General features: G+C 23.2%; 3 protein-coding genes across 3 annotated transcripts; 2 read left to right on the top strand and 1 right to left on the bottom strand.

Moving 5' to 3' along the window:
• Positions 1–947: 947 nt before the first annotated feature.
• On the bottom strand, positions 948–5,916 carry LOC105360138 (azurocidin-like). Its single transcript, XM_011496939.1, has 5 exons — positions 5,853–5,916; positions 2,166–2,212; positions 1,733–2,082; positions 1,279–1,542; positions 948–1,174 (listed from the first exon to the last, which is right to left on the bottom strand). The coding sequence occupies exons 2-5, from the start codon at positions 2,209–2,211 to the stop codon at positions 998–1,000; spliced, it is 837 nt and encodes a 278-aa protein (XP_011495241.1). The 5' UTR covers position 2,212; positions 5,853–5,916; the 3' UTR covers positions 948–997.
• An 8,053-nt stretch (positions 5,917–13,969) lies between these two features.
• LOC105360384 (uncharacterized) lies at positions 13,970–16,163 on the top strand. The gene is made up of 5 exons (XM_011497277.1): positions 13,970–13,982; positions 14,787–14,833; positions 14,909–15,258; positions 15,455–15,718; positions 15,982–16,163. Exons 2-5 carry the CDS (start codon positions 14,788–14,790, stop codon positions 16,156–16,158), a joined length of 837 nt encoding a protein of 278 aa, XP_011495579.1. The 5' UTR covers positions 13,970–13,982; position 14,787; the 3' UTR covers positions 16,159–16,163.
• A 5,669-nt stretch (positions 16,164–21,832) lies between these two features.
• On the top strand, positions 21,833–23,657 carry LOC105360383 (chymotrypsin-2-like). The gene is made up of 5 exons (XM_011497276.1): positions 21,833–21,936; positions 22,436–22,482; positions 22,566–22,915; positions 23,124–23,384; positions 23,571–23,657. Exons 2-5 carry the CDS (start codon positions 22,437–22,439, stop codon positions 23,655–23,657), a joined length of 744 nt encoding a protein of 247 aa, XP_011495578.1. The 5' UTR covers positions 21,833–21,936; position 22,436.
• Positions 23,658–25,250: the final 1,593 nt, after the last annotated feature.

Below are 25,250 nucleotides of genomic sequence, written 5' to 3'. Positions count from 1 at the left end.
AATACGATCTTTTTGTTTTATAATATTTGTTTAGCCAACAGGCTATTCATCAGAAATGTCATCAGAAAAATAAATCAGTATTTACCCTAATAGAACATAGAATAAATTTTATTATTTAAACACGTATCCCATAGTTTGTTGAATTCACTCATCTTATCATTACCGTAGATTAATCGACTTGAACTTCAGTAGTTTATCTAGATTGTACACTGCATATCGCACTTATTCTTTTCCTAACTATGCAAAATACCTCTTATAGATATCAAATGATACTGTTGGGTTTTTTACTCTAACGCTAAAATATATTTTTAATTGTTTAACTTCTCGTTCGTTATTGTTTTATACAAATAGGTAAATAAATAAAATAGTTACTTGTTTACCTTTATTCTCAGCTACATATATATATATATATATATATATATATATATACATATATCTATATAAACTTTCTATAACTTAAAAAATTAACGATATTTACGATGTGTATGGTTGTCGATCAAGTGGCTTTAATAATATGAATAGTACAATAATTATTATCGATAACATATGTATAGTGGTCTATTCTTAGTAATCTAATAAGAATAGATAATAAGAATTATCTTAATAAGATATAGTACTTAGTAGTCTGTATCTTAATATATAGTTTGATTGGTATTTATTTATTTTAAAAATATTTATTATTCTACAATATCAGACACTAATTTTGTATATTCCACATTAGTTTTCGTATTAACGTATACTATAATTTAACCATTATGATATTTATTTTAGTTTTCAATATTTTTATGGCTATTAAATTCATTGTAAAGTATGAGAATATAAAATTTTTAATTAACTTCTATTTAAAAAATAAGAAATGTTCTTTCAAAACAATGTCACATATTATAATAATGCGGTATTAATTAATTTACAAGCTGTATAAATAAAAATTATCCATAGTATTCTTCTACATACAAATTTTAATTTAGATGCCATTAATTATTTTATTATGCGGTTATTATCCCTCCCAATTAAAATGATCATTGTTAACGTCTTCAATAAATTCTCTATAAAAGTGAATACTTGTATGGATATTAATTTTTTGGTTGTTCAATTCTCTTCTTGCTTCTGGAAGTACTTGTTTGTTGATTCCTACAATTTTGTTGCAGTACAAAACGGGTCCACCAAAATCTCCCTGAAAATTAATAAAACATGTATTTATAATTGTTTATAATTCTTTTATAATGTAATCGTAATTCTTGTAATATGATGAAATATTGATTAAATAAATTTAATTACACGTTGTAGTAAAGTGAAAGTTATTCCAAGACTGCAGAAGTGTCTCTCGTGAATATGAAAAATTCGTCCAGTTTCACGTCGAATGTGATGTTCACACGCATTGTTTGTTATAATCACTGTACTATCTGTTAGCAGACTAAGTGATAACACTCTACGTTCAGTCATTCCCCATCCGGCCAGATGAACGTATTGTGCTGTTATATCATTATTCGGTAAAGGCCATAACTGTGCTGGTTGAAAATCTCCTTCTATTTCACGGGTTAACTAATCAAATAAGACATAAATGAAATATTTTATATAGTTCAGATGTCAACGATTCTTGTTAACTTGTTATTTAATACAATTTCATTATTAGCAATTATAATGATTTTCAATTTATTATTAAAAATGCATATTTAATGCTTTAACATTTAATGCTGCCACATAAATCATATAATGATTATCAATAATGTACCTTTATAATGACAATATCATTATCGAGATTTACGAGCGGTCTATGTTTAAGAATGGTCCATTGGTTAAAATTTATCCACCATCGAATCCTATACTCTTCTGCAAAAATTAATGCATTCGAACCGTATAGAATAGCAGTATTTGCTATGATTCTATTCTCAGTACATTGCGCTGCACTTAAAACATGAACTTTTGAAATCATCGCTGCAGTACAAATGTGATCGCGTATAGGCATAGGATTTTCTAAATTAATGTGTTTTATGGCTACGATAAAAGGAAATTCTCTTTCGTGAGCCACGCGAACATTTGGTCCAATCATTGCATTAACAGTCGGCAAGTTACATTGTGTACCTAAAAAATAATAAATAGTTGATTACTAAAATGTCCCGACTAAATTCATTTTAAAATTATTTCGATCGTTTATTCATTCTTACAGATTATTGTAAATACGGCAAGAAGTAAAAATATGTTAAATGCCATTCTAAAAAAGAAGAACAAATGAGATTATAAAGTTATATTGAATATTTTTACAATATGTAAAAGTTTATTGTATTTCAAATATTTTTATGGAATATTATTTATAATTTATTCTGTCTGCGTATACTATTATTAGTATTTTAATAAAAAATATTTTAATTTACCTTAGAAGATGAAATAATTAATTACTGAGAAAACTACTGAGCAATTATATATTGTGGGCAAAAAGGTTAGACTGATGATTTATCGTAAATTTTAAACAATGATGTTCCTATATTTAATATAATCAATAAATCGTTAAAATAAACACTATTTATTCATTCATTTTTTTATCTATCCTCTTGGTTTATTCAATGATAACAATTATAATAATATATTAAACTCGTCAAAGACAAAAGAATTATCATTTATTACATACAATTCTTAAATTATAAAGTTCGTGAAAAATATTACATTAATTTTAATTTATTCTGAAATAGATAACATATTTAAATAAAAAATCAATATACGTAATTTAATTTGTTTTTTATCCGATCATCATATTGCAATTTATGAAAATAATCATTTTCTTTTCTTCTTAGTAAATTTTAATTTATTAAGGAAAAAAAGTGCTATACAAAAACTACAAAAATATCCTGAAATAAGTTTTGTATGTTTCAAATTATTGTTAAACGCACGCACGTACACACATTTTATAAGTATGTACTTTTGGAAAACTGCTGCAGGCATTCTGATCAGCCTTACCATATCAGAAAAGCACAATTTGAACTTGAATTTTGAAAGTCCTGTCTGCTAATTACGAATATTTTCTTTTCGCAAAAGAACACCTTCATTTTTCTGATTCTAATACACCTCCGACATTCCATCTGAATCTTCTACCGGTGGGATTCATCGATCTTAATTAATCTTTCAAAAATGTTAAATGAATTTATTGGGTTTTATATTCTCCTGTTCCCTCATTTATTTTTATTGTTCATTATATTATTCAGGTCTATTTTTATATTATTATCATATAATTTTCATTCATCATTATAATATTATAATTTTCGTTCTATTATTTTTTAAATGTATATCGACTTATTTGTCTACCATTATTTGAAATTATTCACCTTCATTCCCTGTCTATTAATATTTTATTTTTCTCTAATTTTACAAATAAAGGAATTAACAAATTCTTTAACCTTATTTTCTTATTGTATAGCATTTGTCATCGTGTATATCATCGATTTCAGATCGATATCGTTTCTCTTTATATTGTATGTTAGTAATATATTAAAATTCGCACATTCGTATGCCTAGATAAATAAGTATACTCATTAATTATATATCAAGTTGGTAATTAAATCGGACATTTTTACAATGAATAATTCAGTACCAAAATCATTGATGCTTTCAATATTAATGTATTACATAAAATTTCATTTTTTGTCACTCCAAAAAAATCTATTATTTATTTTTATCATATTACTGAGTGTTAATAAATTAATTTTTACTAAATTTTCATAAAATATTAATAATATTCTTTAAAACACATAAATTGCTCAGATTTTTTTATAGATACCTATGTTGAATATTTTTTAACTATCGTTAGTTTTTTTTTTTTTTTTTTAACAAAGTTGAACCACTGCCTGCTACAGACTCGTTAAGGTTATAGTAAATGATTGGTATTATTTGTAAATGAAATCATAATTTCATTTAGATATATTTCTATTTGATCTTGCGGTATACCCGTTAGTGCATTAATTATTAAATATACTTCATTTAGTTTCACTATTCCCTATTTATATTGAAAGTATTTAACTTCTTAAATATGAAGAAGTTATAACCAATATGAACTTGAGATCCAATTTATATTGATGATAAACCCATTTTTAATTCCGTATATTTATATAGTTTAACACAGCTATTTTTTCTATCATACCTTTCTTAGTTAGTTAGTAAAATATAACAGCTTACACCATTTAATTTAATTATCTAAAGTTTGTTGTAATCCATGTATACATTTATACGATTTGTAGCTTTATTATATCACTGCCTATTAATTTCATAGTTTTTTTATAATTACTTCTTTAGTATCAAAGATTTCTATCTTTTATATTTACTTATTTTATATTTTTACTTATTTTTTATATTTACTTATTTTTTATATTCACTTATTTTTATATTTACTTATTCTTTATATTTACTTATTTTCATATACACTTGTTTTTTATATTTACTTATTTTTTATATATATTTATTTCGTATATTTACATATTTTTTATATTTACTTACTTTTAATAGTGAGTTTGATCAAGAAAAGTAATTTCCTGTTAAATTACGTAAATCATATTTTTAAAATCACCATTTAAGGGAAATCTCCCATAAATATTGTTATATTATATTGTAAAACTATGCATATTTCTACAAGTTTTTTTCCCTTAATCTTTCTCTTATTTGTTTATCTAGTTTAGGTCGATTAAAATTATAGCCTCATTTATTATTATATATTATACGTGTAAATTTTCTTGAAGATTTTCTCGAATTGTACTTCCTTATCTTCATTTTCATTACTAATTGTTATTGCTTCATAGTTTGATAAAGTTTCAATTTTATTTTGTTAATTTTTGTTTATCCTGGTTATTACATTATTTTATCATTAGTATTAATGTTATTAGTAATTTTTCTTCTCTTTAATATTCCGAAAAAATTTTCTAATAATTTGTCAAGTTTACTATTTTAATTTGTTCTGATTTCTTCTAAATGCGCTATTATATTTGTTATTTTATATTTATATAATTGTATTATTTCCATAAAATTATAAACACAACTTGATGAAATTCCATAAAAATATATCGACATATAAAATTATGTTTATATATTAATTAGTGAAATTTAGTAGAAATAAAATGCATATGATAGATGCGAATTCGAATGATATGACATTAAAATGGTTTTACAAAATAGGCTGTAAAAACATATTCAAATTAAGGCATTGGAATAATAAAAAAAATAATCATTTATTAAATATTTATAAACTATAGTTTAAAATAATGATATAACAATCGAATTATGAAAATAAGTAATGATGAATTAATATAATAAATAAAATATATTTATATCAAAAATAGATAATAAAGAGATTTATTGATGATGAAATAATTAATAAGGCAATTTTAATATAACATTCAAAATAATTCTAATTATTCAATCAATTACATACAGATCAGAAATGTACTTTATAATATATTATTGAACGTAGAGGAAGTAATATAGTGACAGTATAACTAATGATCATTAATTATTATAGACATCAAGAATATCAAACAGCATAATAAAATAATGTAGAACCTACAATACCATTATAATAGAAATACATGGATATTTCTAATTAAATTGTAATTACAAGACATATCATGTAAAAAATTAATTTTTATTTTTGTCTGACTCAATAAAATAAAAAAAAAAGTTATTTTATTTTATTATATATTAAGATATTATTTTAATAATTTGAACAAACATACTCATAAAATAGGTCTTCAAATGAAATTTAATCGGCCAATATGTATGAAAAATATATATTTTTAAATAGTCAATAAAAATATAAATTGAAAATAGTAAAAAACATTTAAAATGGAGGAAATCTTTTTGTTATTGGCATTTACTTGAATAGTTTATGTAAATCCACTTTTAAATTACACGTATTTGAAAAAATCAATACACTTACACCTCCATTTTACATACGACAAATCAACATCATTACAACTGTTTATCAGTCATTGCTACCTATCTTATGTAAATCTGATGAAAGATAAAGATAAAACATATATTTAATATACATAACAGAATTTAAATTGCATATATATATATATATATATATATATATATTATACAACATAAATTAATAATCAATATGAAGTTATAATGTCGGCAGTTTCAGTTTTTGAAAATCTATTTAAGCTAAGTGTGGTAGAAGAAAATCGTGAATTTTTTATAACGATTTCATTATACATTCACTTTTAGAGGAAAATAATATTTATATTTTACAATAATTAAATTTTCATAATTTTAATAGTTTCTCTTAATTGGCAAACTTCAATTGAAAATACACATGATTTTTCCAGTTACACCAGAGTTTCTTCTGCATATTATAAATCACAAATCTAATTCATTATAAATCAGAAATGAAGAAAAGTAAGATGTTACGAATTAATTCAATAATGATCTTTTAGCTATTTATCTATTAAGAAATCTTTCAAGATTCATATTGAAATTATTTGTATTTAAATAAAGATAAGCTGAATGAATCAAACGAACTATGGATTATGTCTTTAAATAATAAAAAGTACTCTTCCAATGAAATATTCCAAAATAATATTAGTTACTATCATATACTAATACTCAGTTTTCAATATTATTTATACAATCTCTATAACTAAGTTAGCCTTTCAGTAGTAAGTTTTACGTGAATGTTTTTTTTTTTGTTTAAATTAAAATTAAATAAACCTTAAAAACGTCAACTATTATAATGCAGTTTATAAAATGTGATTTGTAAGGAAAAACAAAATCATTTTCACAAATCGCCAACCTAAATTCTTCTTGTATAGCAATATTGACTTTATGATATTTAGAATGTTATCAATTCTAGAATATATTCAAATTAACATAATATTTGTCATCTCAGTAATAGTTTATAACTTGCATGTAATTTTTAATAATTCGTATATCCGTGCCAAATTGAATATTTTTTACAAAATTTTATCGTTGAGCACACTAATATGACAGATAAAATTAAGTATTAATAAATAAAAATTTAATGCACAACGTATATTTAATAAACCTCTTGTTCGAAAATCATTAATAATTTATGATAAATATAGTAAAGGCGTGATTCAAATTTTTTTTACAATAAACTATCAGTTTAATATATGTTTCTACGATAAATAATTTTTTAGTAGATTTCTAATCAATTAATAACTTTTCGGTAATTAATTACTTCATTTCGAAAGGTAAATTTTTATATTTAATTAATATACTTGTAATATAAATAGACTTGAATAAATGAAGAAGTTTTTATGATTTTATAAGAATGGAATACATTTTTTTGTTAATCAAATCATGATATTTAAAGATTCTCATTTTTATTTTATATTAAAATATAAATTTAATTTGAAGTGCTACAGCCATCGACACATAAAACACGTATTTCAAAGTAATACTTCAACGTTGAACATTTAACATATTTAAAAAATATAATTTTTTAAATACAATAAGATACGATTAAATAATTAAATATTGTTATAAATGAATGATCTATTATAATAAAGAGCAATAAAATATAAATATATATATATATATATATATATATATATATATATATCTAGCAAGATAATTATTGAACTTATATACATATTGTAAAAATATTCAATATAACTTTATAATCTCATTTGTTCTTCTTTTTTAGAATGGCATTTAACATATTTTTACTTCTTGCCGTATTTACAATAATCTGTAAGAATGAATAAACGATCGAAATAATTTTAAAATGAATTTAGTCGGGACATTTTAGTAATCAACTATTTATTATTTTTTAGGTATACAATGTAACTTGCCGACTGTTAATGCAATGCTTGGACCAAATGTTCGCATGGCACGCGATCGAGAATTTCCTTTTATCGTAGCTCTAAAACACATTAATTTAGAAAATCCTATACCTAATCGCGATCACATCTGTACTGCAGCGTTAATATCAAGAATTCATGTTCTAACTGCAGCGCAATGTCTTAACAATAGAGAAGCGAATGAAACTCTTGTCCTTTACGGAACGAACATTTTAATCTATGGCGTGACATATTCTATTCAATGGTGGATAACTTATAACAACTGGGCCCTTCGTGGAAATAGAAATATTATTAATCTAGACAATGATGTAGCTGTTATAAAGGTAAATTAGTTATTAAAGATGTATTATCAATATGAAAACATTAAACGATAAAGAATTTGTTCTGTAAAATAAATTTAATATCATTAAAGCTGTTAATAAGAATAGTCGGATTGAACGAAAAGTGAACAAGAATCATGTACATTTAAACTAAATAAAATGCTTGAAAATATTTTCGTTATATCACAAAAAAATTTATCTAGCTAACTCAAGAAATAGAAGGAGATTTTGAACCAGCAACATTAATATCAGCAACGAATGCAGAAATGATGGGACAACTCGTTCAGTTGGCAGGATGGGGTACAAGTGACCGTAGAGTATTATCTCTAAATCTACTAACAGACGTTGCGGTCGTTGTATCAAATGCTCAATGTGAAGCTCATATCAGCCAAGTAAGTGGTGCAGCGGCTCGTATAAGTGAACAACACTTCTGTACTCTCGGGAGACCTATGACCCTATTACAACGTGTAAGTAAAGAATTAAATTTATTTGATCAATATGATAAAAGATCTGTACTGTCTATAATAATAATAATAATAATAATAATAATAATAATAATAATAATAACAACAATAATAATAATAATAATAATTAAAATGATTTATGAATTTTTAGGGTGATTATGGTGGGCCCGTTTTGTATATGAATAAAATTATAGGGATTAACAAGAAAATACTTCCAGTTGCGAGGAGAGAATATAACCATTTGAAAATTAATGTTCATACAAGTATTAATTACTACAGAAACTTTATTCTAGAAGTCACAAGTCCGAATTATAATGTGGTTTGAATAATAAGAGAATAACAAGTTGTTTATGAGCGTCTTAGTTGATTTTGACTGAGAATAAAATTTTATTGATTAAAACCCTCCTTATGTAAAACAATTAATATAATTATGTGCTTATTTAACGCCTAATGCATAATATCTAATGATTAGTACGAATAATTTTGTTTATAAAATTATAAAAAAGTAAAATAAATATGAAAATTGTTAAATTACAATATACATTAATATGAATAGTAAAATTTGAACATTTAAAATAATATATTGCGAATAACTGAGGATATAATATAACAGACCTTAGAATGAATAAATATTATTCTATAAATTTAACTATATTACTTTATAATATGGAACTTATATAGAGATTTAAGATAAAAGATACAAATTCAATTTAAACAATCGTTATTAATGAAGTTATATAATTCAACAATATATTTCAGCAACACTAATATATTCTTGCAGAATAAAGGCTGAGTTCATTAATTTTTTTAGATTATAATCATATGGAATGCTGAAAAATTTGTATTAAGATTTATAATCGTTCATATCTAAAAAGAATTTAAAGTTATATATTATCAAATCTAGAAATAGGGAAAAATAAATAATCAAAATATATATTCACACATCCATGATACAAGACATATATTTTTTCAAATATTTATTTATGCGTATTCACAGCTATTAAATTAAATTTCTAAAATTAGATTTGTAAAATTAAAATTGTATAGATATTATTTATAACAAATGCATGAGATTGTATATGATTTAATTAATACAACTAGCAGTAGCCATTCAATATCAGACTAAACTATCAAAATTTTTTTGCGTTTCATATAACCAATATTGTATTATAAATGAATTAGACATATTCCATCTGTTAATCCAATATTCTGAAAAAAAAAAAAAAAAAAACATGACAATAACTTAATTATATTTCGTATTCGGTATACAATGATGCATGTGTAACTCAACAAAATTTACAATATCAATTTTCAAACAAAATTTTATCTACTACTTAAATATAAACGTAAATAAATTTTGAAAAATATTTACATATTAATTCCTTAAAAAATCATGGTAAAAGAAGAAGAAATAAACGTTTTAAATAAAAATTTTTATAAAAAAAAAAAACCGAAAATCCGATTGTGTGACAATATTGACTTTTCGATGTTAGAACGTTATAAAATTTAGATTAAATTTAATGTATTTTTTATTGTAATTGCAGATTACAGCATGCACATCATATGAGATAATACTTATAAAATTTAAATGACATATTTTCATGAAATTACGATTATTTGACAAACAAAGAGGATATATAAAATTAAGGATTAGTAAATTAAGATAGTACTCGCGCACCTGAGAATTAACACTTAAATAAAAATTTAATATATTTTTATATAAATATATAAGTACTTAATAGATTTATAATTAATTTAAAATTTTCCCGTACTTAATTGCTTCATTTTCAAAAGTAAACGTTTATATTTAATTTACATATTAGTAAAATTATTTAGCTCAAATAAATTAAGAGGTTATACAGACATTTTTTGAGAGTGCAATCAATTTTCTATATAATTAAATTTTCATAATTTTAATATTCTAATTTAAATATAATAAATTAAAAGGAATAGTTTTATCGCTTGATATATAAGCCGTGTGTTTTTAAAATAACATTTTAGATTCGACATGTATTTAATCTAAATAAGATTTAAAAACTTTTATTAAATATTCTTACTTTTATTAAAAACTTAAATTAATCTTCTTGATTATTTATTTTTAGCATGGAATTCACCGTGTCTTTCCTTCTCAGCGTATGCGCAATAATATGTAAGAATACATATATAATAAAAATATTTAAAAAATTGTACTATTTTAATTTCTTTATTCAAATAATAATAATAATATATTCAAATAATAATATATTCAAATACTACTTATTTTTTAGGTATACAATGTAACTTTCCGACGGTTAATGCATTGATTGGTGTGGAAGTTCGCAGTGCACATGTAAGAGAGTTCCCTTTTCTTGTAGCATTTAAACATATTAATGTGATAAATCCCCATGCCACACGTGATCACATCTGTACCGGATCCCTAATTTCAAGATCACATGTTCTTAGTGCAGAACAGTGCATTCGAAATAGAAACAAAAATGAAACTGCTATTCTCCATGGAACAAATTCATTATCCTCGTGTGTACAATACAGTATAGAATGGTGGATAACATTTGGCGAGTGGAGCAATTATAGAAATAGACAAGTTGAATATGATAACAATGATATTAGTATTACAAAGGTAAATTAGTTATTTAAATTATAATATGTAGCTTCCATCATGATGTGATAAGGAATAAATGCACGTAATTTTAAGACACATACTAAGTACAACAATAAAAAATAACTAGCGTCTAAGTAGAGATTACTTACATGAAATAAATCACTTATATAAAATAATAGATTATATAAAATTATATAAAATAGAAAATACTACTTTATAATAAAAATCATTTATCTAGCTAACCCATGACGTGCAAGGAATATTGCAAACAGCCATTTTATCAACAGTGCCGTTCGTTAATTTAGTTGATAAATCCGTTAGGTTTGCAGCATGGGGTGTAAACAATCGACGTATGATGTCAAGAACAATACTAACAGCCACTGCGAGAACTATAACTAATTCGGCGTGTGAACATAAAATTTCGCAACTAACTGGACTGAGACATGAAATAACTAATAATTACTTCTGTACTCATAATTCACCTTTTACATTACTTAAGCGTGTAAGTATTCATTACTTAAAGAATATTAATTATTTTTAGAGTTTATAGGGTAATTATTTTTTATATTATATTTAGGTATATATAATAATAAAAATAAAAACATAGAATTCATTTCATAATATGATGAAAAAATTATTTGTTCTGTTAAAAATAATTGAAATTAATATATAAGCAATTTTTAATGTTATATAGTCTAAAGATATGATATTCTTATATCTTAAATAATTAAATTTATTCAAGGCTGATTATTCGTTTTTGACACACTGATATATGAGCTGTATTTTCTTATGTTTCAGGGAGATTTTGGTGGGCCAGTATTATACTTCAATAATATTATTGGAATCAATAAAGAAATACTTCCACAAATAGCAAATGAGTATAACCATCACAAAGTCAATGTACATACAAGTATTAACTACTATAGAGAATTTATTGCAGACGTCACAGCTATATTCTTCGAGTGGTTCTGAATAGTAATAAAAGCATAATTGAGTAAATTAATATAAATTTAGTAGATTTGAATATGAATTCAATATTATATTGATACTTTAAATATCTAGTTGTTTAAATGTAATTAGAATAATTCGATATAAATATAGTAATTTCTATAATTTGTTGAATGCCTAAAGTTATTTTCAATACATATTTATTCTTATCGATACCAGATTCATAATGGAATATAAAGTACCTAATAATTAAGCAATTAAAACTGAGAAAAGATGTACGCAATTCATGGAAATAAATTATTTATAAGATTCATTAACAGGACTTATTATATTTATTGCAATAATTAACAAATAATACTTTCAAACCTTATTTTGAGGGCATTCGTTACAATTAACCAAAAAATAATGTTTCTCATCAACTAAAATTAATTGTAATTCCGAATTTTCCACTTCTAAAAATCATATAATTACAATACCTTGTTAATTCATGGTATAATACTATTTACAATGTAATTTATAATATTTAAATTAAGGTTATATTGAGATAACAATTATTATATACATTTTTTGTCTCTTCGTATTCATGTTTGCATCGGAATGTTCGTATGTTTTATTAGAGAGAATGAGATGTGATGATCGATACAATCGTCTTTGTCTATTGACAATATTAATAGATCCCTTAGTCGATAAATGAAATATTATTGAAATATTATTTCATCATCTCTTAATATGTGAAAGAGAATTGAAAAAAAGACTTCGTAATTGTCGTTTAAACGAATAATAATCGACTATTTATGAAAATATGGAAAAGAATTTCTTTTGACAGACGAATGCTAACCTGATGTTCTCATACTCCTAATTGTAAAGAACAAATTTCAATTATGTAATCGAACTCTAAGATGCAGAGTAGCTAGTCACAGAAAAAGATCAGAGGATGAGAACAAAATTTTATTTACATAAAAAGACTTTGATTTGAGTTAAGCACAGAATAAGTTCGATATTTATAATGGAGCTAAACTTCACAAGCTCAAGTCATTTAAACTTCGGCAATGATAAGATGAGTGAATCTAACCAACTATGGAATATGTTTTTAAAATTGTAAAATTTATCCTATACTCCACTAAGATAAATACTGCATTATTCTGATGCGAAATACTCTATCAGATAATTCAACATTGCCGAAACAAATTTACAATCTTATTATTCAATTATGTGAATTGTGATTTACATAATTTCTAAGGAAACAGTACAAGAAAATCTATTCGTAACTCGTCAACTCACATTAAGCTCGTGATATTGTTAAGTTAAAAATCAAATAAAACTGTGTAAGTTTTTAGACAGCAATGTATTCAAACTTAATGATAGAAATATAAATAATATATATTTTTATAAATTGCCAAGTATATATTAATTATAAAAGTATAATGTTAATTCATGTTGTAATATTGGCATTGTGATATTTGAATGTTATCAATCTTAGGTTAAATTTAAATTAATTTAATATTTATCATACAATCATTACTTTATAACTCGAACGTAATTCTTGATAGTATATTGATATTATATCTAATGCATAGCAAATGTATTATTTATTTTAATTTTTATCATTAAGTACACTAAGGGAAAGATAAAAATAAGAATTAATATATTTGAATTATTCCAATTTTTATAATAAGTATAGCTCATGTTTAAAATAATTTTCAGGGTACACTAAATATAGTAATCACGTAACAAAAAATGTACACTTAACCACTAACATAGAATATTTTTTGGATATATAAGTACTAAATATATTTTTCATTAATACATAATTTTACAGTAAATTATTGCTTCATTTCAAAAGGTAATATTTATATTTAATTATTTTGTCGGAAATGTTATTCATCTAGAGTATATACGGCAGTTTTTAATAATGTTCTTAATATAGGACTAAATATTTTATACTAAAAAGTTGTGATTTATTACAATGATTGTATTGAGAATTATAGATTATAGGATGTTCATTACATTACTTGATAAACTGTATTGTGAAAATATATCCAAAAGAAAGAAATTTAATTCAATATGCAATCTTAATAATCAGGCTCTCCTTAGCTCATGATAATTATATATTATAATTATATATAATAATTATATATAATAATAATAACATATAAATATATATATATATATATATATATATATATATTAATAATTTTAATAAGAAATTTTGTAATTTCTCCTTCAATATTTTTATTTTAAACAATGTTTAAAAACATTGTTGAACATGTGAAGCAAATTTTCATATATCTTTTATCATTGTAAAATAAATATTACATTTTTTACCGTTTTTGTTAATCGCAAACAACTGTGGCATCTTCTAAAAAAGTAATTAGCCTTAATAAATCAATTTTTTTATAATATAGAGTATTAATTTTAAGATTATTTTGATTTTTCCATGAAATAAATTGACCTAAAATATATAAATAATATGGTTTTAAAGTATTTAATTTAAATTATATATGTATGTAAATCATACAGCTTACAAATGATTATATAAATATATCAAATTGTTAAAAGAATGCTCATGTTATTATTGTCAAATATATAAAATATTATCATTAAATATACAATTTTTTCAAAAATTTTATTAAATCTTCATTTTTAGCATGGAATTCAATATATTTTTACTTTTTGGCGTATGTGCAATAATCAGTAAGAATGAATATTCAAATATTTAATAGATGAATTTAAACGCGTAATTTCCTTATTTACACTATCATTATTTAGATACACAGTTTAACTATCACATTGTTAACGCTTTACTCGGCTCGGGTGTTCGTAACGCATTTGAAGAAGAGTTTCCGTTTATCGTAGCATTTAGACGTATAAACAATGTCAATCCTAATCCTTCCCGCGATCATATTTGTACGGGAGCGCTTATTACCAAACAGCACGTACTTAGTGCTGCACAATGTCATGATCGTAGATTGGTAAATCAAACGATTGTTCTCCATGGATCGAATTCGCTACTCTATTGTACAACATATAGAATATTGTGGTGGATAACGTTTAATAAGTGGGCTGACTTAACAGGGAGAAATCATTTATTCAGTGATAATGACATAAGCGTTACTAAGGTAAATTAATCATTAATAATATAAAATATAAATTATATCATTAAAAAATTATGAAATAGATATAACGTAGCAAAAAATATTCACACTGTCCATTATTATAATTCTTCTTTAAATTTATAAATTAAACAAATCAACACTAACAATAATAATAAATAACAACATTAACAATTAATATATCGAAACAAAATTTGTACAGTTAATCTATGAAGTACAAGGAAACGTTGAACCAGCTCTTTTATCCTCAGTACCATACGATGATTTAGTTCATGAGGAGGTTGATTTAGCAGGATGGGGTGTAAACTTTCGACGTGCAGTATCACTAAATATGCTTACAGCAAAAACAAGAATCTTATCAATTAGAGAATGTGAAAATCATATTCAACATCTTGTTGACCGAATAATAGGCATTCACGAGAGGCACTTCTGTACTTTCCACGACCCTTTTGTTTTAATGCTACGCGTAAGTATTCATGTTTTAAAATAAAATTGTTTTCCTAATGAAATCAAAGAGTAGCTATTTCTAATATACCAATAATAATATTAATTTTATGAGTATATTTATAATATACCATTAATGATTTCCAATTAATATTCCCAATTTATGTAACAAAACTCTCATTCGTCTCTTAAATACCATCTCAAGTCAACAATTTCTTGTATTTAATTAATAATTTCTATCATTAAAGTATTTTATCTCCATTAAAATATTTCGTTACATTTCAGGGAGATTTTGGTGGACCGGTCCTCCACAACCATAAAATTATTGGAGTTAACAAAAATGTACTTCCAGATTTGGGGAAAGACTATAACCAATTCAAAGTGAACATTCACACAAGTATTAATTATTACAGAGTCTTTCTTACAGCTGTAACAAATGAGGATTTTAATTTTGAAAATTAACTATACGATGATACCATTACATGTACATAACTACATAATAAAATGTTACTTAATAATTATATTTTAAATATATGTAAAAAAGAAAATATAAATATAATCAGCACTGTAATCTACAAAACACCTGTAATTTACATACCAAGCTAAAAAAAATTAGTGAATACAATCCTACTATCTCTAGAAGAATATAATATACATAATGTTTTCTAATAATAATCCAATCACTATATAATAACTTAATTATAAACATAATGAATTCTGTAATTCATTAAATATGTCAAATTATTTTTAAAACACTAAACATTTAAAATTACTACTATTAGTCATAATAAACATTTCTCATTAGAAATATTATCAAATTACGATATATTTTATAAAAAAATATGTTTGCATTACGAATAAATAAAACGATAATCGCAGAGATTTTTAACGTGCGTTTTTTCGATTTTTATTGTTGAAGACAATAATTTATTCAGAATATGAAGCCGAAGACCGTATATACAATCATCATTATCTATTAATAGAATTAAAAGATCCCTTAGTCAATAATGAAATTGAAGCATTTATTTCATTATCCTTTAATATGTAAAAAAGAATTGACAAAAAGATTTAGTAAATGTCTTTTAAACGAATAATAATCGACTATTTAAGAAAATATCGAAAAGAATTTCGGCAGTGATAAGAAGAACCAATTGAACGAATTTTGAAATTTGCTTTTAAAAGATTTTGTGTTTTACTCTATTAAGATAAATACTGTATTATAATTCTGATGAGAAATAGTCTATTTGGTTAAAGATAAAGATTCTTTTCAATTAATTTTGAATACATTTTCTACATATACACTATTACCCGTTTATGATTTGTAGATTAATAAATCATATTAAATTTCAGAATTACGAAGTAATTTAATATTCTTTTTCCACATATACAAATAATTCATGTGAATATATATAATTTATAATAAATAAACCGTAACCTAAATTGAAAGGTTTGAAAAGTAAATTATTGTTTAATACATCTAAACTAAATCTAATGAATAGAAATTGTATAAATAAAAAAGTTTTTAAATTTATCAAAAATTTGAAAGCAGGAACGTCTTTTTCAAAAAAAAGAAACAAGAACTATTTTTAGAAATCGCAATATAAATATTTTATAATAAACATAAATTCAATTGGATAATAATATTGACATTCTGATCTAAAAACGTTATTATTTACAGGATTTAACAAAATTGTTACAATATTTTTCATCTACATTATGATTTATGCGTAATATTTAATAATTTTTGTGCCTTTGCCAAACTTAATATTTTATTTAAAATCTTAAATATTAGCAAATATGGATTTCTGTGTGTATAAGGATTAATTTGAAATTAACATTTAATGTTTCTCACATATATACTATCACTCATTTCAGGAAAATACACTAACAAAGAACGTTAGAATTCACAATCACACTGTAATTTTATAGAATTTTGTATTATACATAATTAATTAGAAAGAATTGAAATAATCATTAATTACTTTTTCGTTTTGCCTCCATCAATTTGAAAGGTAAGATAATATTGAATTAATATATATTAAACATAATTTAACTTGTATTAATAAAAAGTTTTTAAAGTTTTTCTAATTGTTTAAAATTTATTTTAAATGTAATTTACCCACTAGTACCAACATTTCAAGTTCTTATTTTTAGATGAAAATATTATAAATTTATTGGATATAATGATTTATATTGCTAAAATAATTCGCTAATTTGAATGTAAAATATTGAACTTTGAAATTTTTTAAAAAACTTATTCAGTAATCGTTTATAAAATTATTTGTTTTTCATTTTAGCATGGAATCCAACGTATTTTTACTTCTTGCCGTATGTGCAATAATGTGTAAGAATAAATTTTAATACAAATAATTTATAAATGAGTTTACTGCTGCATTTATTTAATATAATAACTATTATTTTGTAGGTATACAATGCAACTTCCCTACCGCAAATGCCTTAGTGGGACCGTCTGTTCGACTAGCTCATATGCATGAATTTCCATTTATTGTATCAGTAGCATACCGTAGTACGACAAATCGTGCGAATTTGGATGATCATTTGTGTACAGCTGCACTTATCACTAAAAAACATGCTCTTAGTACAGCAACATGTATCTATGGTAGATCAATTATGACAACTGTAATTCTGTATGGATCGAATGCATTAACTTTTACTAGCGCGTACGATATACATTGGTGGATAAAATTTAATGATTGGATTTCCTATACACAAAGATCTCTTGAATTTAGAGAAAATGATATTGCTGTTATAAAGGTAAATTAATTATTAAAAATATATAATTTCTATCCTATTATTAATAATTAATTATGCTAAATTCTATTACGCTGAATTCTATTATAGTCCTTATTCATTTTCATAAAATATAAATGCATATAAAAATGAATAATTAATATATCGTCAAAATAAAATGGCACATAATCTTTACTTCATATTAAAAACAAAATTTGTGTAGTTGATTCAACCTATCCAAGCAAATTTTGAACCTGCAAAGTTAACCGATTTATCAATGAATGACTTAGTCAATCGAGACGTTGCGTTGGCTGGATGGAGTATATCGAGACGTCGTGTTGTAACTCCTCACATGCTAACAACTATTACAACAATAATATCTAATAATGATTGTGAAAGTAGAATTTCAAGATTAGCTGGAAGAAGAATTGGTATCCATAGTCGATACTTCTGTACATACGGAACACCACAGGTTCTATTACAAAATGTAAGTATTTAATTTCTAGCATTAAAAGTGATTTAATATGAGAATTTCAGAATATCTGCTCTTTATTATATTTAGATATTGATGATATGTAAAATATACGATAAATTTGATTTTAAATATTAAATTTATTAACAATGTTTGAACTACAACACAAAACTAATTTATTAATATATTAATATGTTATAATTTTATTTATTAATAACTGTCCAATTGAAATATTTTCATTATTCTAATAATAATACTCTTTACTTTAAGCATTTAAATATATGACATTAATATTTGCGTATATATAAATAATTACAAATCCATATAAATATTTTATTACATTTCAGGGAGATTATGGTGGACCTGTTATATATTTGAATAAAATTGTAGCCGTTAATAAAGAAACTATGCCAAAACTAGGAAATGAGATTCATCCAAATAAAGTTAATATTCACTCAAGTATTCACTATTATAGAGAATTTATTACAGCCGTAACAGATGATAATTTTGTTATGTATTGAATAATAAACACAATACTAAATAATTAAACGCATTTTCATTGGCGTCTTCATTTTCATACGTCTAATATGTATAATTACAATAACTTAACCATTCTAATTGTAACCGATTCAATAATAATTTTGCATTGTCACAAATCGAAGGGTGGTAACACAACAATTTATTATCGTTAAAATTATTAAAAAAAAAAAAACTGAATTAAATATCATAATGGTTAAATTTTATTATCAGTTAATATCGAAAAGCAATGTAGAACATACATAATGCATTATGAATATCTGCTATTTCAGGATAATAAATTTTAGGTCTAATAAATATTGATCAGTTAACGAATATATTATAAGATATATTTGTTATTAATATTGAAATTTAAATGCAATTTAAAAGAAAAAAAAAATGTAAATACAATAGAAACAATCTATGCTACTCAAAGTTTTCTAATACCACAAATATATTTCTTATTAAAGAAAGCTTTAATTTAGTAATTTTTTGTTTACTATTTGAAATTGAGATCAATTTGTATTAAGATATATATATATATGAAAATATAGATATGCATTTTTAATTTCTTGAAAGGATTAATATAATTTTCTATACATTATATTAGAATTTAGTATATTGTTTATAATAATTATTTTAAATTTTATATAATTAAAGCATCTTAATTTGGAAATAAACAGGTATATGACTGACAACTATTACTAATTCTTTAGCTTTTTAAATGAATATATATATATATATATATATATATATATATATAAATTATAAAAGGAATATTTTGTTATATTATATAGAGTTACAGGGCTATATGCAGGAGTAATTCATTTTCAAAATATTGTTTCATAAAACTTTAAGACTTCCCATATTTATATAATAACACAATTTCAGAGTATTTAGTTATAACAAAATGAAGATAGGTTGTGTATAATGTCACATAACAATTATTTATGAAGAAAATTAATGAAGCGATAATTGTTCATTAAGAGGCCAACAACCTAATATAACTTTAAATTACTTTCTGAATAGTAGATGAAAAATACTAAGGAAATTATTAATAAAAATATTTTTAACATTACTGTGAAACTAATAACCTCTAAGGTAAACTTCATAAGAAAAGTATTCTTATGAAAATAATAAATGTTTGTGTAAATTGTATGAGTTAACTTCGAACATTAAATGATTTCCAGGCTAGGAACAATTATATATTTGGAAAAATGAAAAATGTGATATTTATTTTTGTATCCGTGTTATTGACATTTATTTATATACCCATTATAAATGATATAATATTGCATAATTTTGACTAATTATTTTTATTTTCAATTCATTCAATCATAGATCAGAAAAAGATATAGGAGAATCATTAATTCCTCCAGATAAACTTCTTAATTAGTTTCCTATAACCTATAAAAAGAATGTTAATAGTATAATTATTTAATATATTCCAACAAACAATGGGCGAAAATTTTTCAAATATTAAATATATCGCTTTGGAAAATACGAACAAAAGTAAAATCCAATATATATGTACGGTGTTTTGCATTATTTTAATATTAATTTTTTTAACTTTACCTCATAGAAAATATTACATAATCTATATAAAAATCGTTGACATTTAGGCAAAAATAAAATGACTGAATCAACCGAACTATGGACTATATGTTTAAATTATCAAATTTGTTTTTCATTATAATAATGCAAATACAATATTATTATTGATATGAGAAATAATCTACTGGATAATTCAACATTGTAAAAAAATACAATTTAATTGTTCAATTACGTTAAACAGATATCGGTTATTATTAAATAAATATTAAAATTAAATATTTAATTGTGCAACATATACTCATACTGTCTTTAATTTTAATCCTACAAAGTATATAATTAAGTTAAACTTTCAGTATTAAATTTAAAATGATTGTTTATCTATTTCTTAAATCAAAAACTAAATGTGAAATCTATATAAGTTTTTATAATATAATTTTTATAACTTGAATGATAATAGAGGAAAGACAAATATAATTACAAAACTTAATACGAATATCTTCTCATATAAAAACATCGATTAAATTTACGTAACAATATTGACATTATGATATTTAGAACGTTATCAAGTTAGGAATTCAATAAAATTGTTATAATATATTTCGCCATCTTTATAGTTTAGTATTTGTAGGTAATAATCGATAATACTTTTGCATCTACCAGCTTTAATAATTTCATTTATTATTTGTTATACAACACAATAACAGGACAGATAGAAATACAGATCAAACAATTGTGTGTTATTACAAATTCTATATTTAATATATTGACTGTTCCTGTGATTTAATGTCCTAAAAGAATTTCATCTTTCCGGCAAAATTATAACGACACGTTTAAACATTTAGGCTAAATGATCATAAGTTTAGTATACTTTTGGAGAATATACAAGTAATAAAAATATTTACAATTAAATTACAACTTGTCCCTACATAATTGCTTCATTTCAAAAGGTATTATTTATATTTATATTTAATTATTTTGTCGGAAATGTTATTCATCTAGAGTATATACGGCAGTTTTTAATAATGTTCTTAATATAGGACTAAATATTTTATACTAAAAAGTTGTGATTTATTACAATGATTGTATTGAGAATTATAGATTATAGGATGTTCATTACATTACTTGATAAACTGTATTGTGAAAATATATCCAAAAGAAAGAAATTTAATTCAATATGCGATCTTAATAATCAGGCCCTCCTTAGCTCATGATAATAAATATTTTTATTTTAAACAATATTCTTATATCTATAATATTATTATAGAATATCCTGAAAAAATATACACCATATGTTCTTAAGGTGATAATTTTACATTAAGTACTTCTTTAAATTAAATATTATACAAACAATTAAGTAAACATATACAATATTACAAAGATCCTTCCTATGGTTTTCAAATATTTAACATAAATACGTAACATCTCATTAAATTTTCTTATTTTTAGTATGGGATTTAATATATTTTCACTTCTAGCCGTATCTGCAATACTCTGTAAGAATTATCACATAATTATAACGGATTATAAATTAGTTTAATATCGTAAGTTTCATAATCAAATATTAATTATTCTTTAGGTGTACAATACAACATTCCGCTTATTAATGCCATGATTGGTAGAGATGTGCACAACGCACACATTCGAAACTTTCCTTTTATGGTAGCATTTAAAAATATAAATAATGTAAATGCCGGCCCTTCCCGCGATCATATTTGTAGCGGAGCGCTTATTACCACACGTCATGTACTTAGTGCTGCACAATGTCTTGAAAATAGATTAATAAATCAAACTATTATTCTACATGGAACGATTTCATTAGTCACATCCTCGCCATACACTATTCTATGGTGGATAACGTTTAACGAGTGGAGCAATTATAGAAATAGACATCTTTTATTTAGAGAAAATGATATTAGTGTTACAATGGTAAATTGTTTTTTTAATAATATAATATTTAAAGATTAGCATTGATTGATAAAGTATCTGATACATCTTATAAAAAATGTAGTTGTTGAATTTTGTTATAGTTCTTATTCGTTTTTATAAAATGAATCAGAAAAAGTTAACGATCTTTCAATTATAAAGACAAAATAGAAAGTAGCGATTCTATTATATTGACATCGAATTTGTATAGCTAACGCATGAAATACAAGGAAACGTTGAACCAGCTGTTTTATCTACAGTATCGTTCCATAATTTAGTTGATGAATACATTGACTTGGTAGGATGGGGTGTAAACCATCGACGTTTTATATCACCGAATTTGCGAACAGCTCAGGTGAAAGTTTTATCAAATCGTCAATGTGAAGATCAAATGCAACTTCTGGGTCAAGTAATGGAAATTCATGAAAGGCACTTCTGCACTCACAGCGAACCATTTATAATATTAAAACGAGTAAGATTTATTTTATCAAAGAAAGCTCAGTCAACACAGAACTTTCACAATGATTCTGTTCAAGTAAAATTACAAATTTCTAAAATATCAATATTTATCCTTTATTAATAGTCCAGAGAATTTTTAAAATATTAATAATGAGTAAATAGCGTTTATTGCGCATATTAATAGTTCATAATATTTCAGGGAGATTTTGGTGGACCTGTAATACACCACCGTAAAATCATTGGAGTTAGCATAGACGTAATTCCAGATTTGGGGAAATCAAAGTGAACATACATACAAGTATTAATTATTATAGAATTTTTATTACAGACGTCATAAGCAACGATTTTCATTGGCAATGAATAATATTCTTAATAGAGATTAACTTACACTTCAATAAGTTGAATGATCATATGTAATATAATGTCTATATTTCAAATTTAGTTATATGTAATTAAAAAAAAATAATAAAAAAAAAGAAAAATAATGAGCAGTATTATTTATAAAATATATTAAGATATTCTAAATGTACACATCACGCTATACAAAGTTAGAGAATAAAATACTTCTATCTTTATAAGGATATAAAACACATAATATTTTCTAATCATAATATTATATGTTATTAATATATTTTATTATATATATTATATATAATAATATAATATTATATAATATATTTAATATATATAATATATATATATATATTATAAGTCATTATATTATATTATATATACATAATATTATAAATATATATAATATATTATATATTATATATAATAACATATAAATATATGTTATTCAACTATAAAATAACTTAATTATAAACATAAAAAGCTTTCCCATGTATATGCATAAATTATTTTATTATTAAAAAGCAAATGTGATAGAAATTTCTTCTCAAGTTGATATAGACTTCTATTAATAATTATTATTTGTTAATTAATAATAATAAACATTTTCCATTATAAATATTTTCAAATTACGATATTTTATAAAAAAAATGTGGTTGCATTATGAATAAATAAAACGATAATCACAGAAAATTTCAAGGTGCGTTTTTTCGATTTTTTTTTTGTTAAAGACAATATTTAGACAATTATTTAGAATATTAAGCCGTAGATCGTAGATACATTGACAGAATTAATTGATCGCTTAATCGATAATGAAATTAAAATGTTATTTCATCATCTCTTAATATGTAAAAGAGAATTGACAAAAAGATTTCGTAATTGTCTTTTAAACGAATAATAATCGACTATTTAAGAAAATATCGAAAAGAATTTCTTTTGACAGACGAATGCTAACCTGATGTTCTCATACTCCTAATTGTAAAGAACAAAATTTTCATTTACACAGAATAAGTTCGATATTTATAATGAAGCTTAACTTCTCAAATTCAAGTCGTTTAAACTTCGACAATGATAAGAAGAGCCAATTGAACGAACTATGTAGTACCAGTTTAAACAATAAAATTTATTCTATCCTCTACTAAGACAAATACTACATTATTATTTGGAAGAGAAATAATCTATCGGATAATCTAACATTATAATTTTAAAGTTACAGTCGAATTGTTAAATAATATTTCGGAGTTATACGATTTCTAAGCAAACAGTACAAGCAAATTTATTGGTGACTAGCGTATAATCCTATTGAGTTGGCGATATTGTTTAAAAGCTAAATAAAGAATAAAAACTTACAATTTTTTATAATATGAGTCTAAAATATTTAGTTATACAAATAATAGATTTTTTACATATAAAGATCCTTTACAAATTAATTTTGAATACATTTTCTACATATACACTATTAATCGTTTATGATTTATAGATTAATAAATCATATTAAATTTCAGAATTACGAAGTAATTTAATATTC

This window comes from Ceratosolen solmsi, unplaced genomic scaffold, assembly GCF_000503995.2.
Source record: "Ceratosolen solmsi marchali unplaced genomic scaffold, CerSol_1.0 scaffold13, whole genome shotgun sequence".
Lineage (NCBI taxonomy): Eukaryota > Metazoa > Arthropoda > Insecta > Hymenoptera > Agaonidae > Ceratosolen > Ceratosolen solmsi.
The sequence above is the reverse complement of the archived record's forward strand: the minus strand, read 5'-3'. Positions and strand labels throughout refer to the sequence as shown.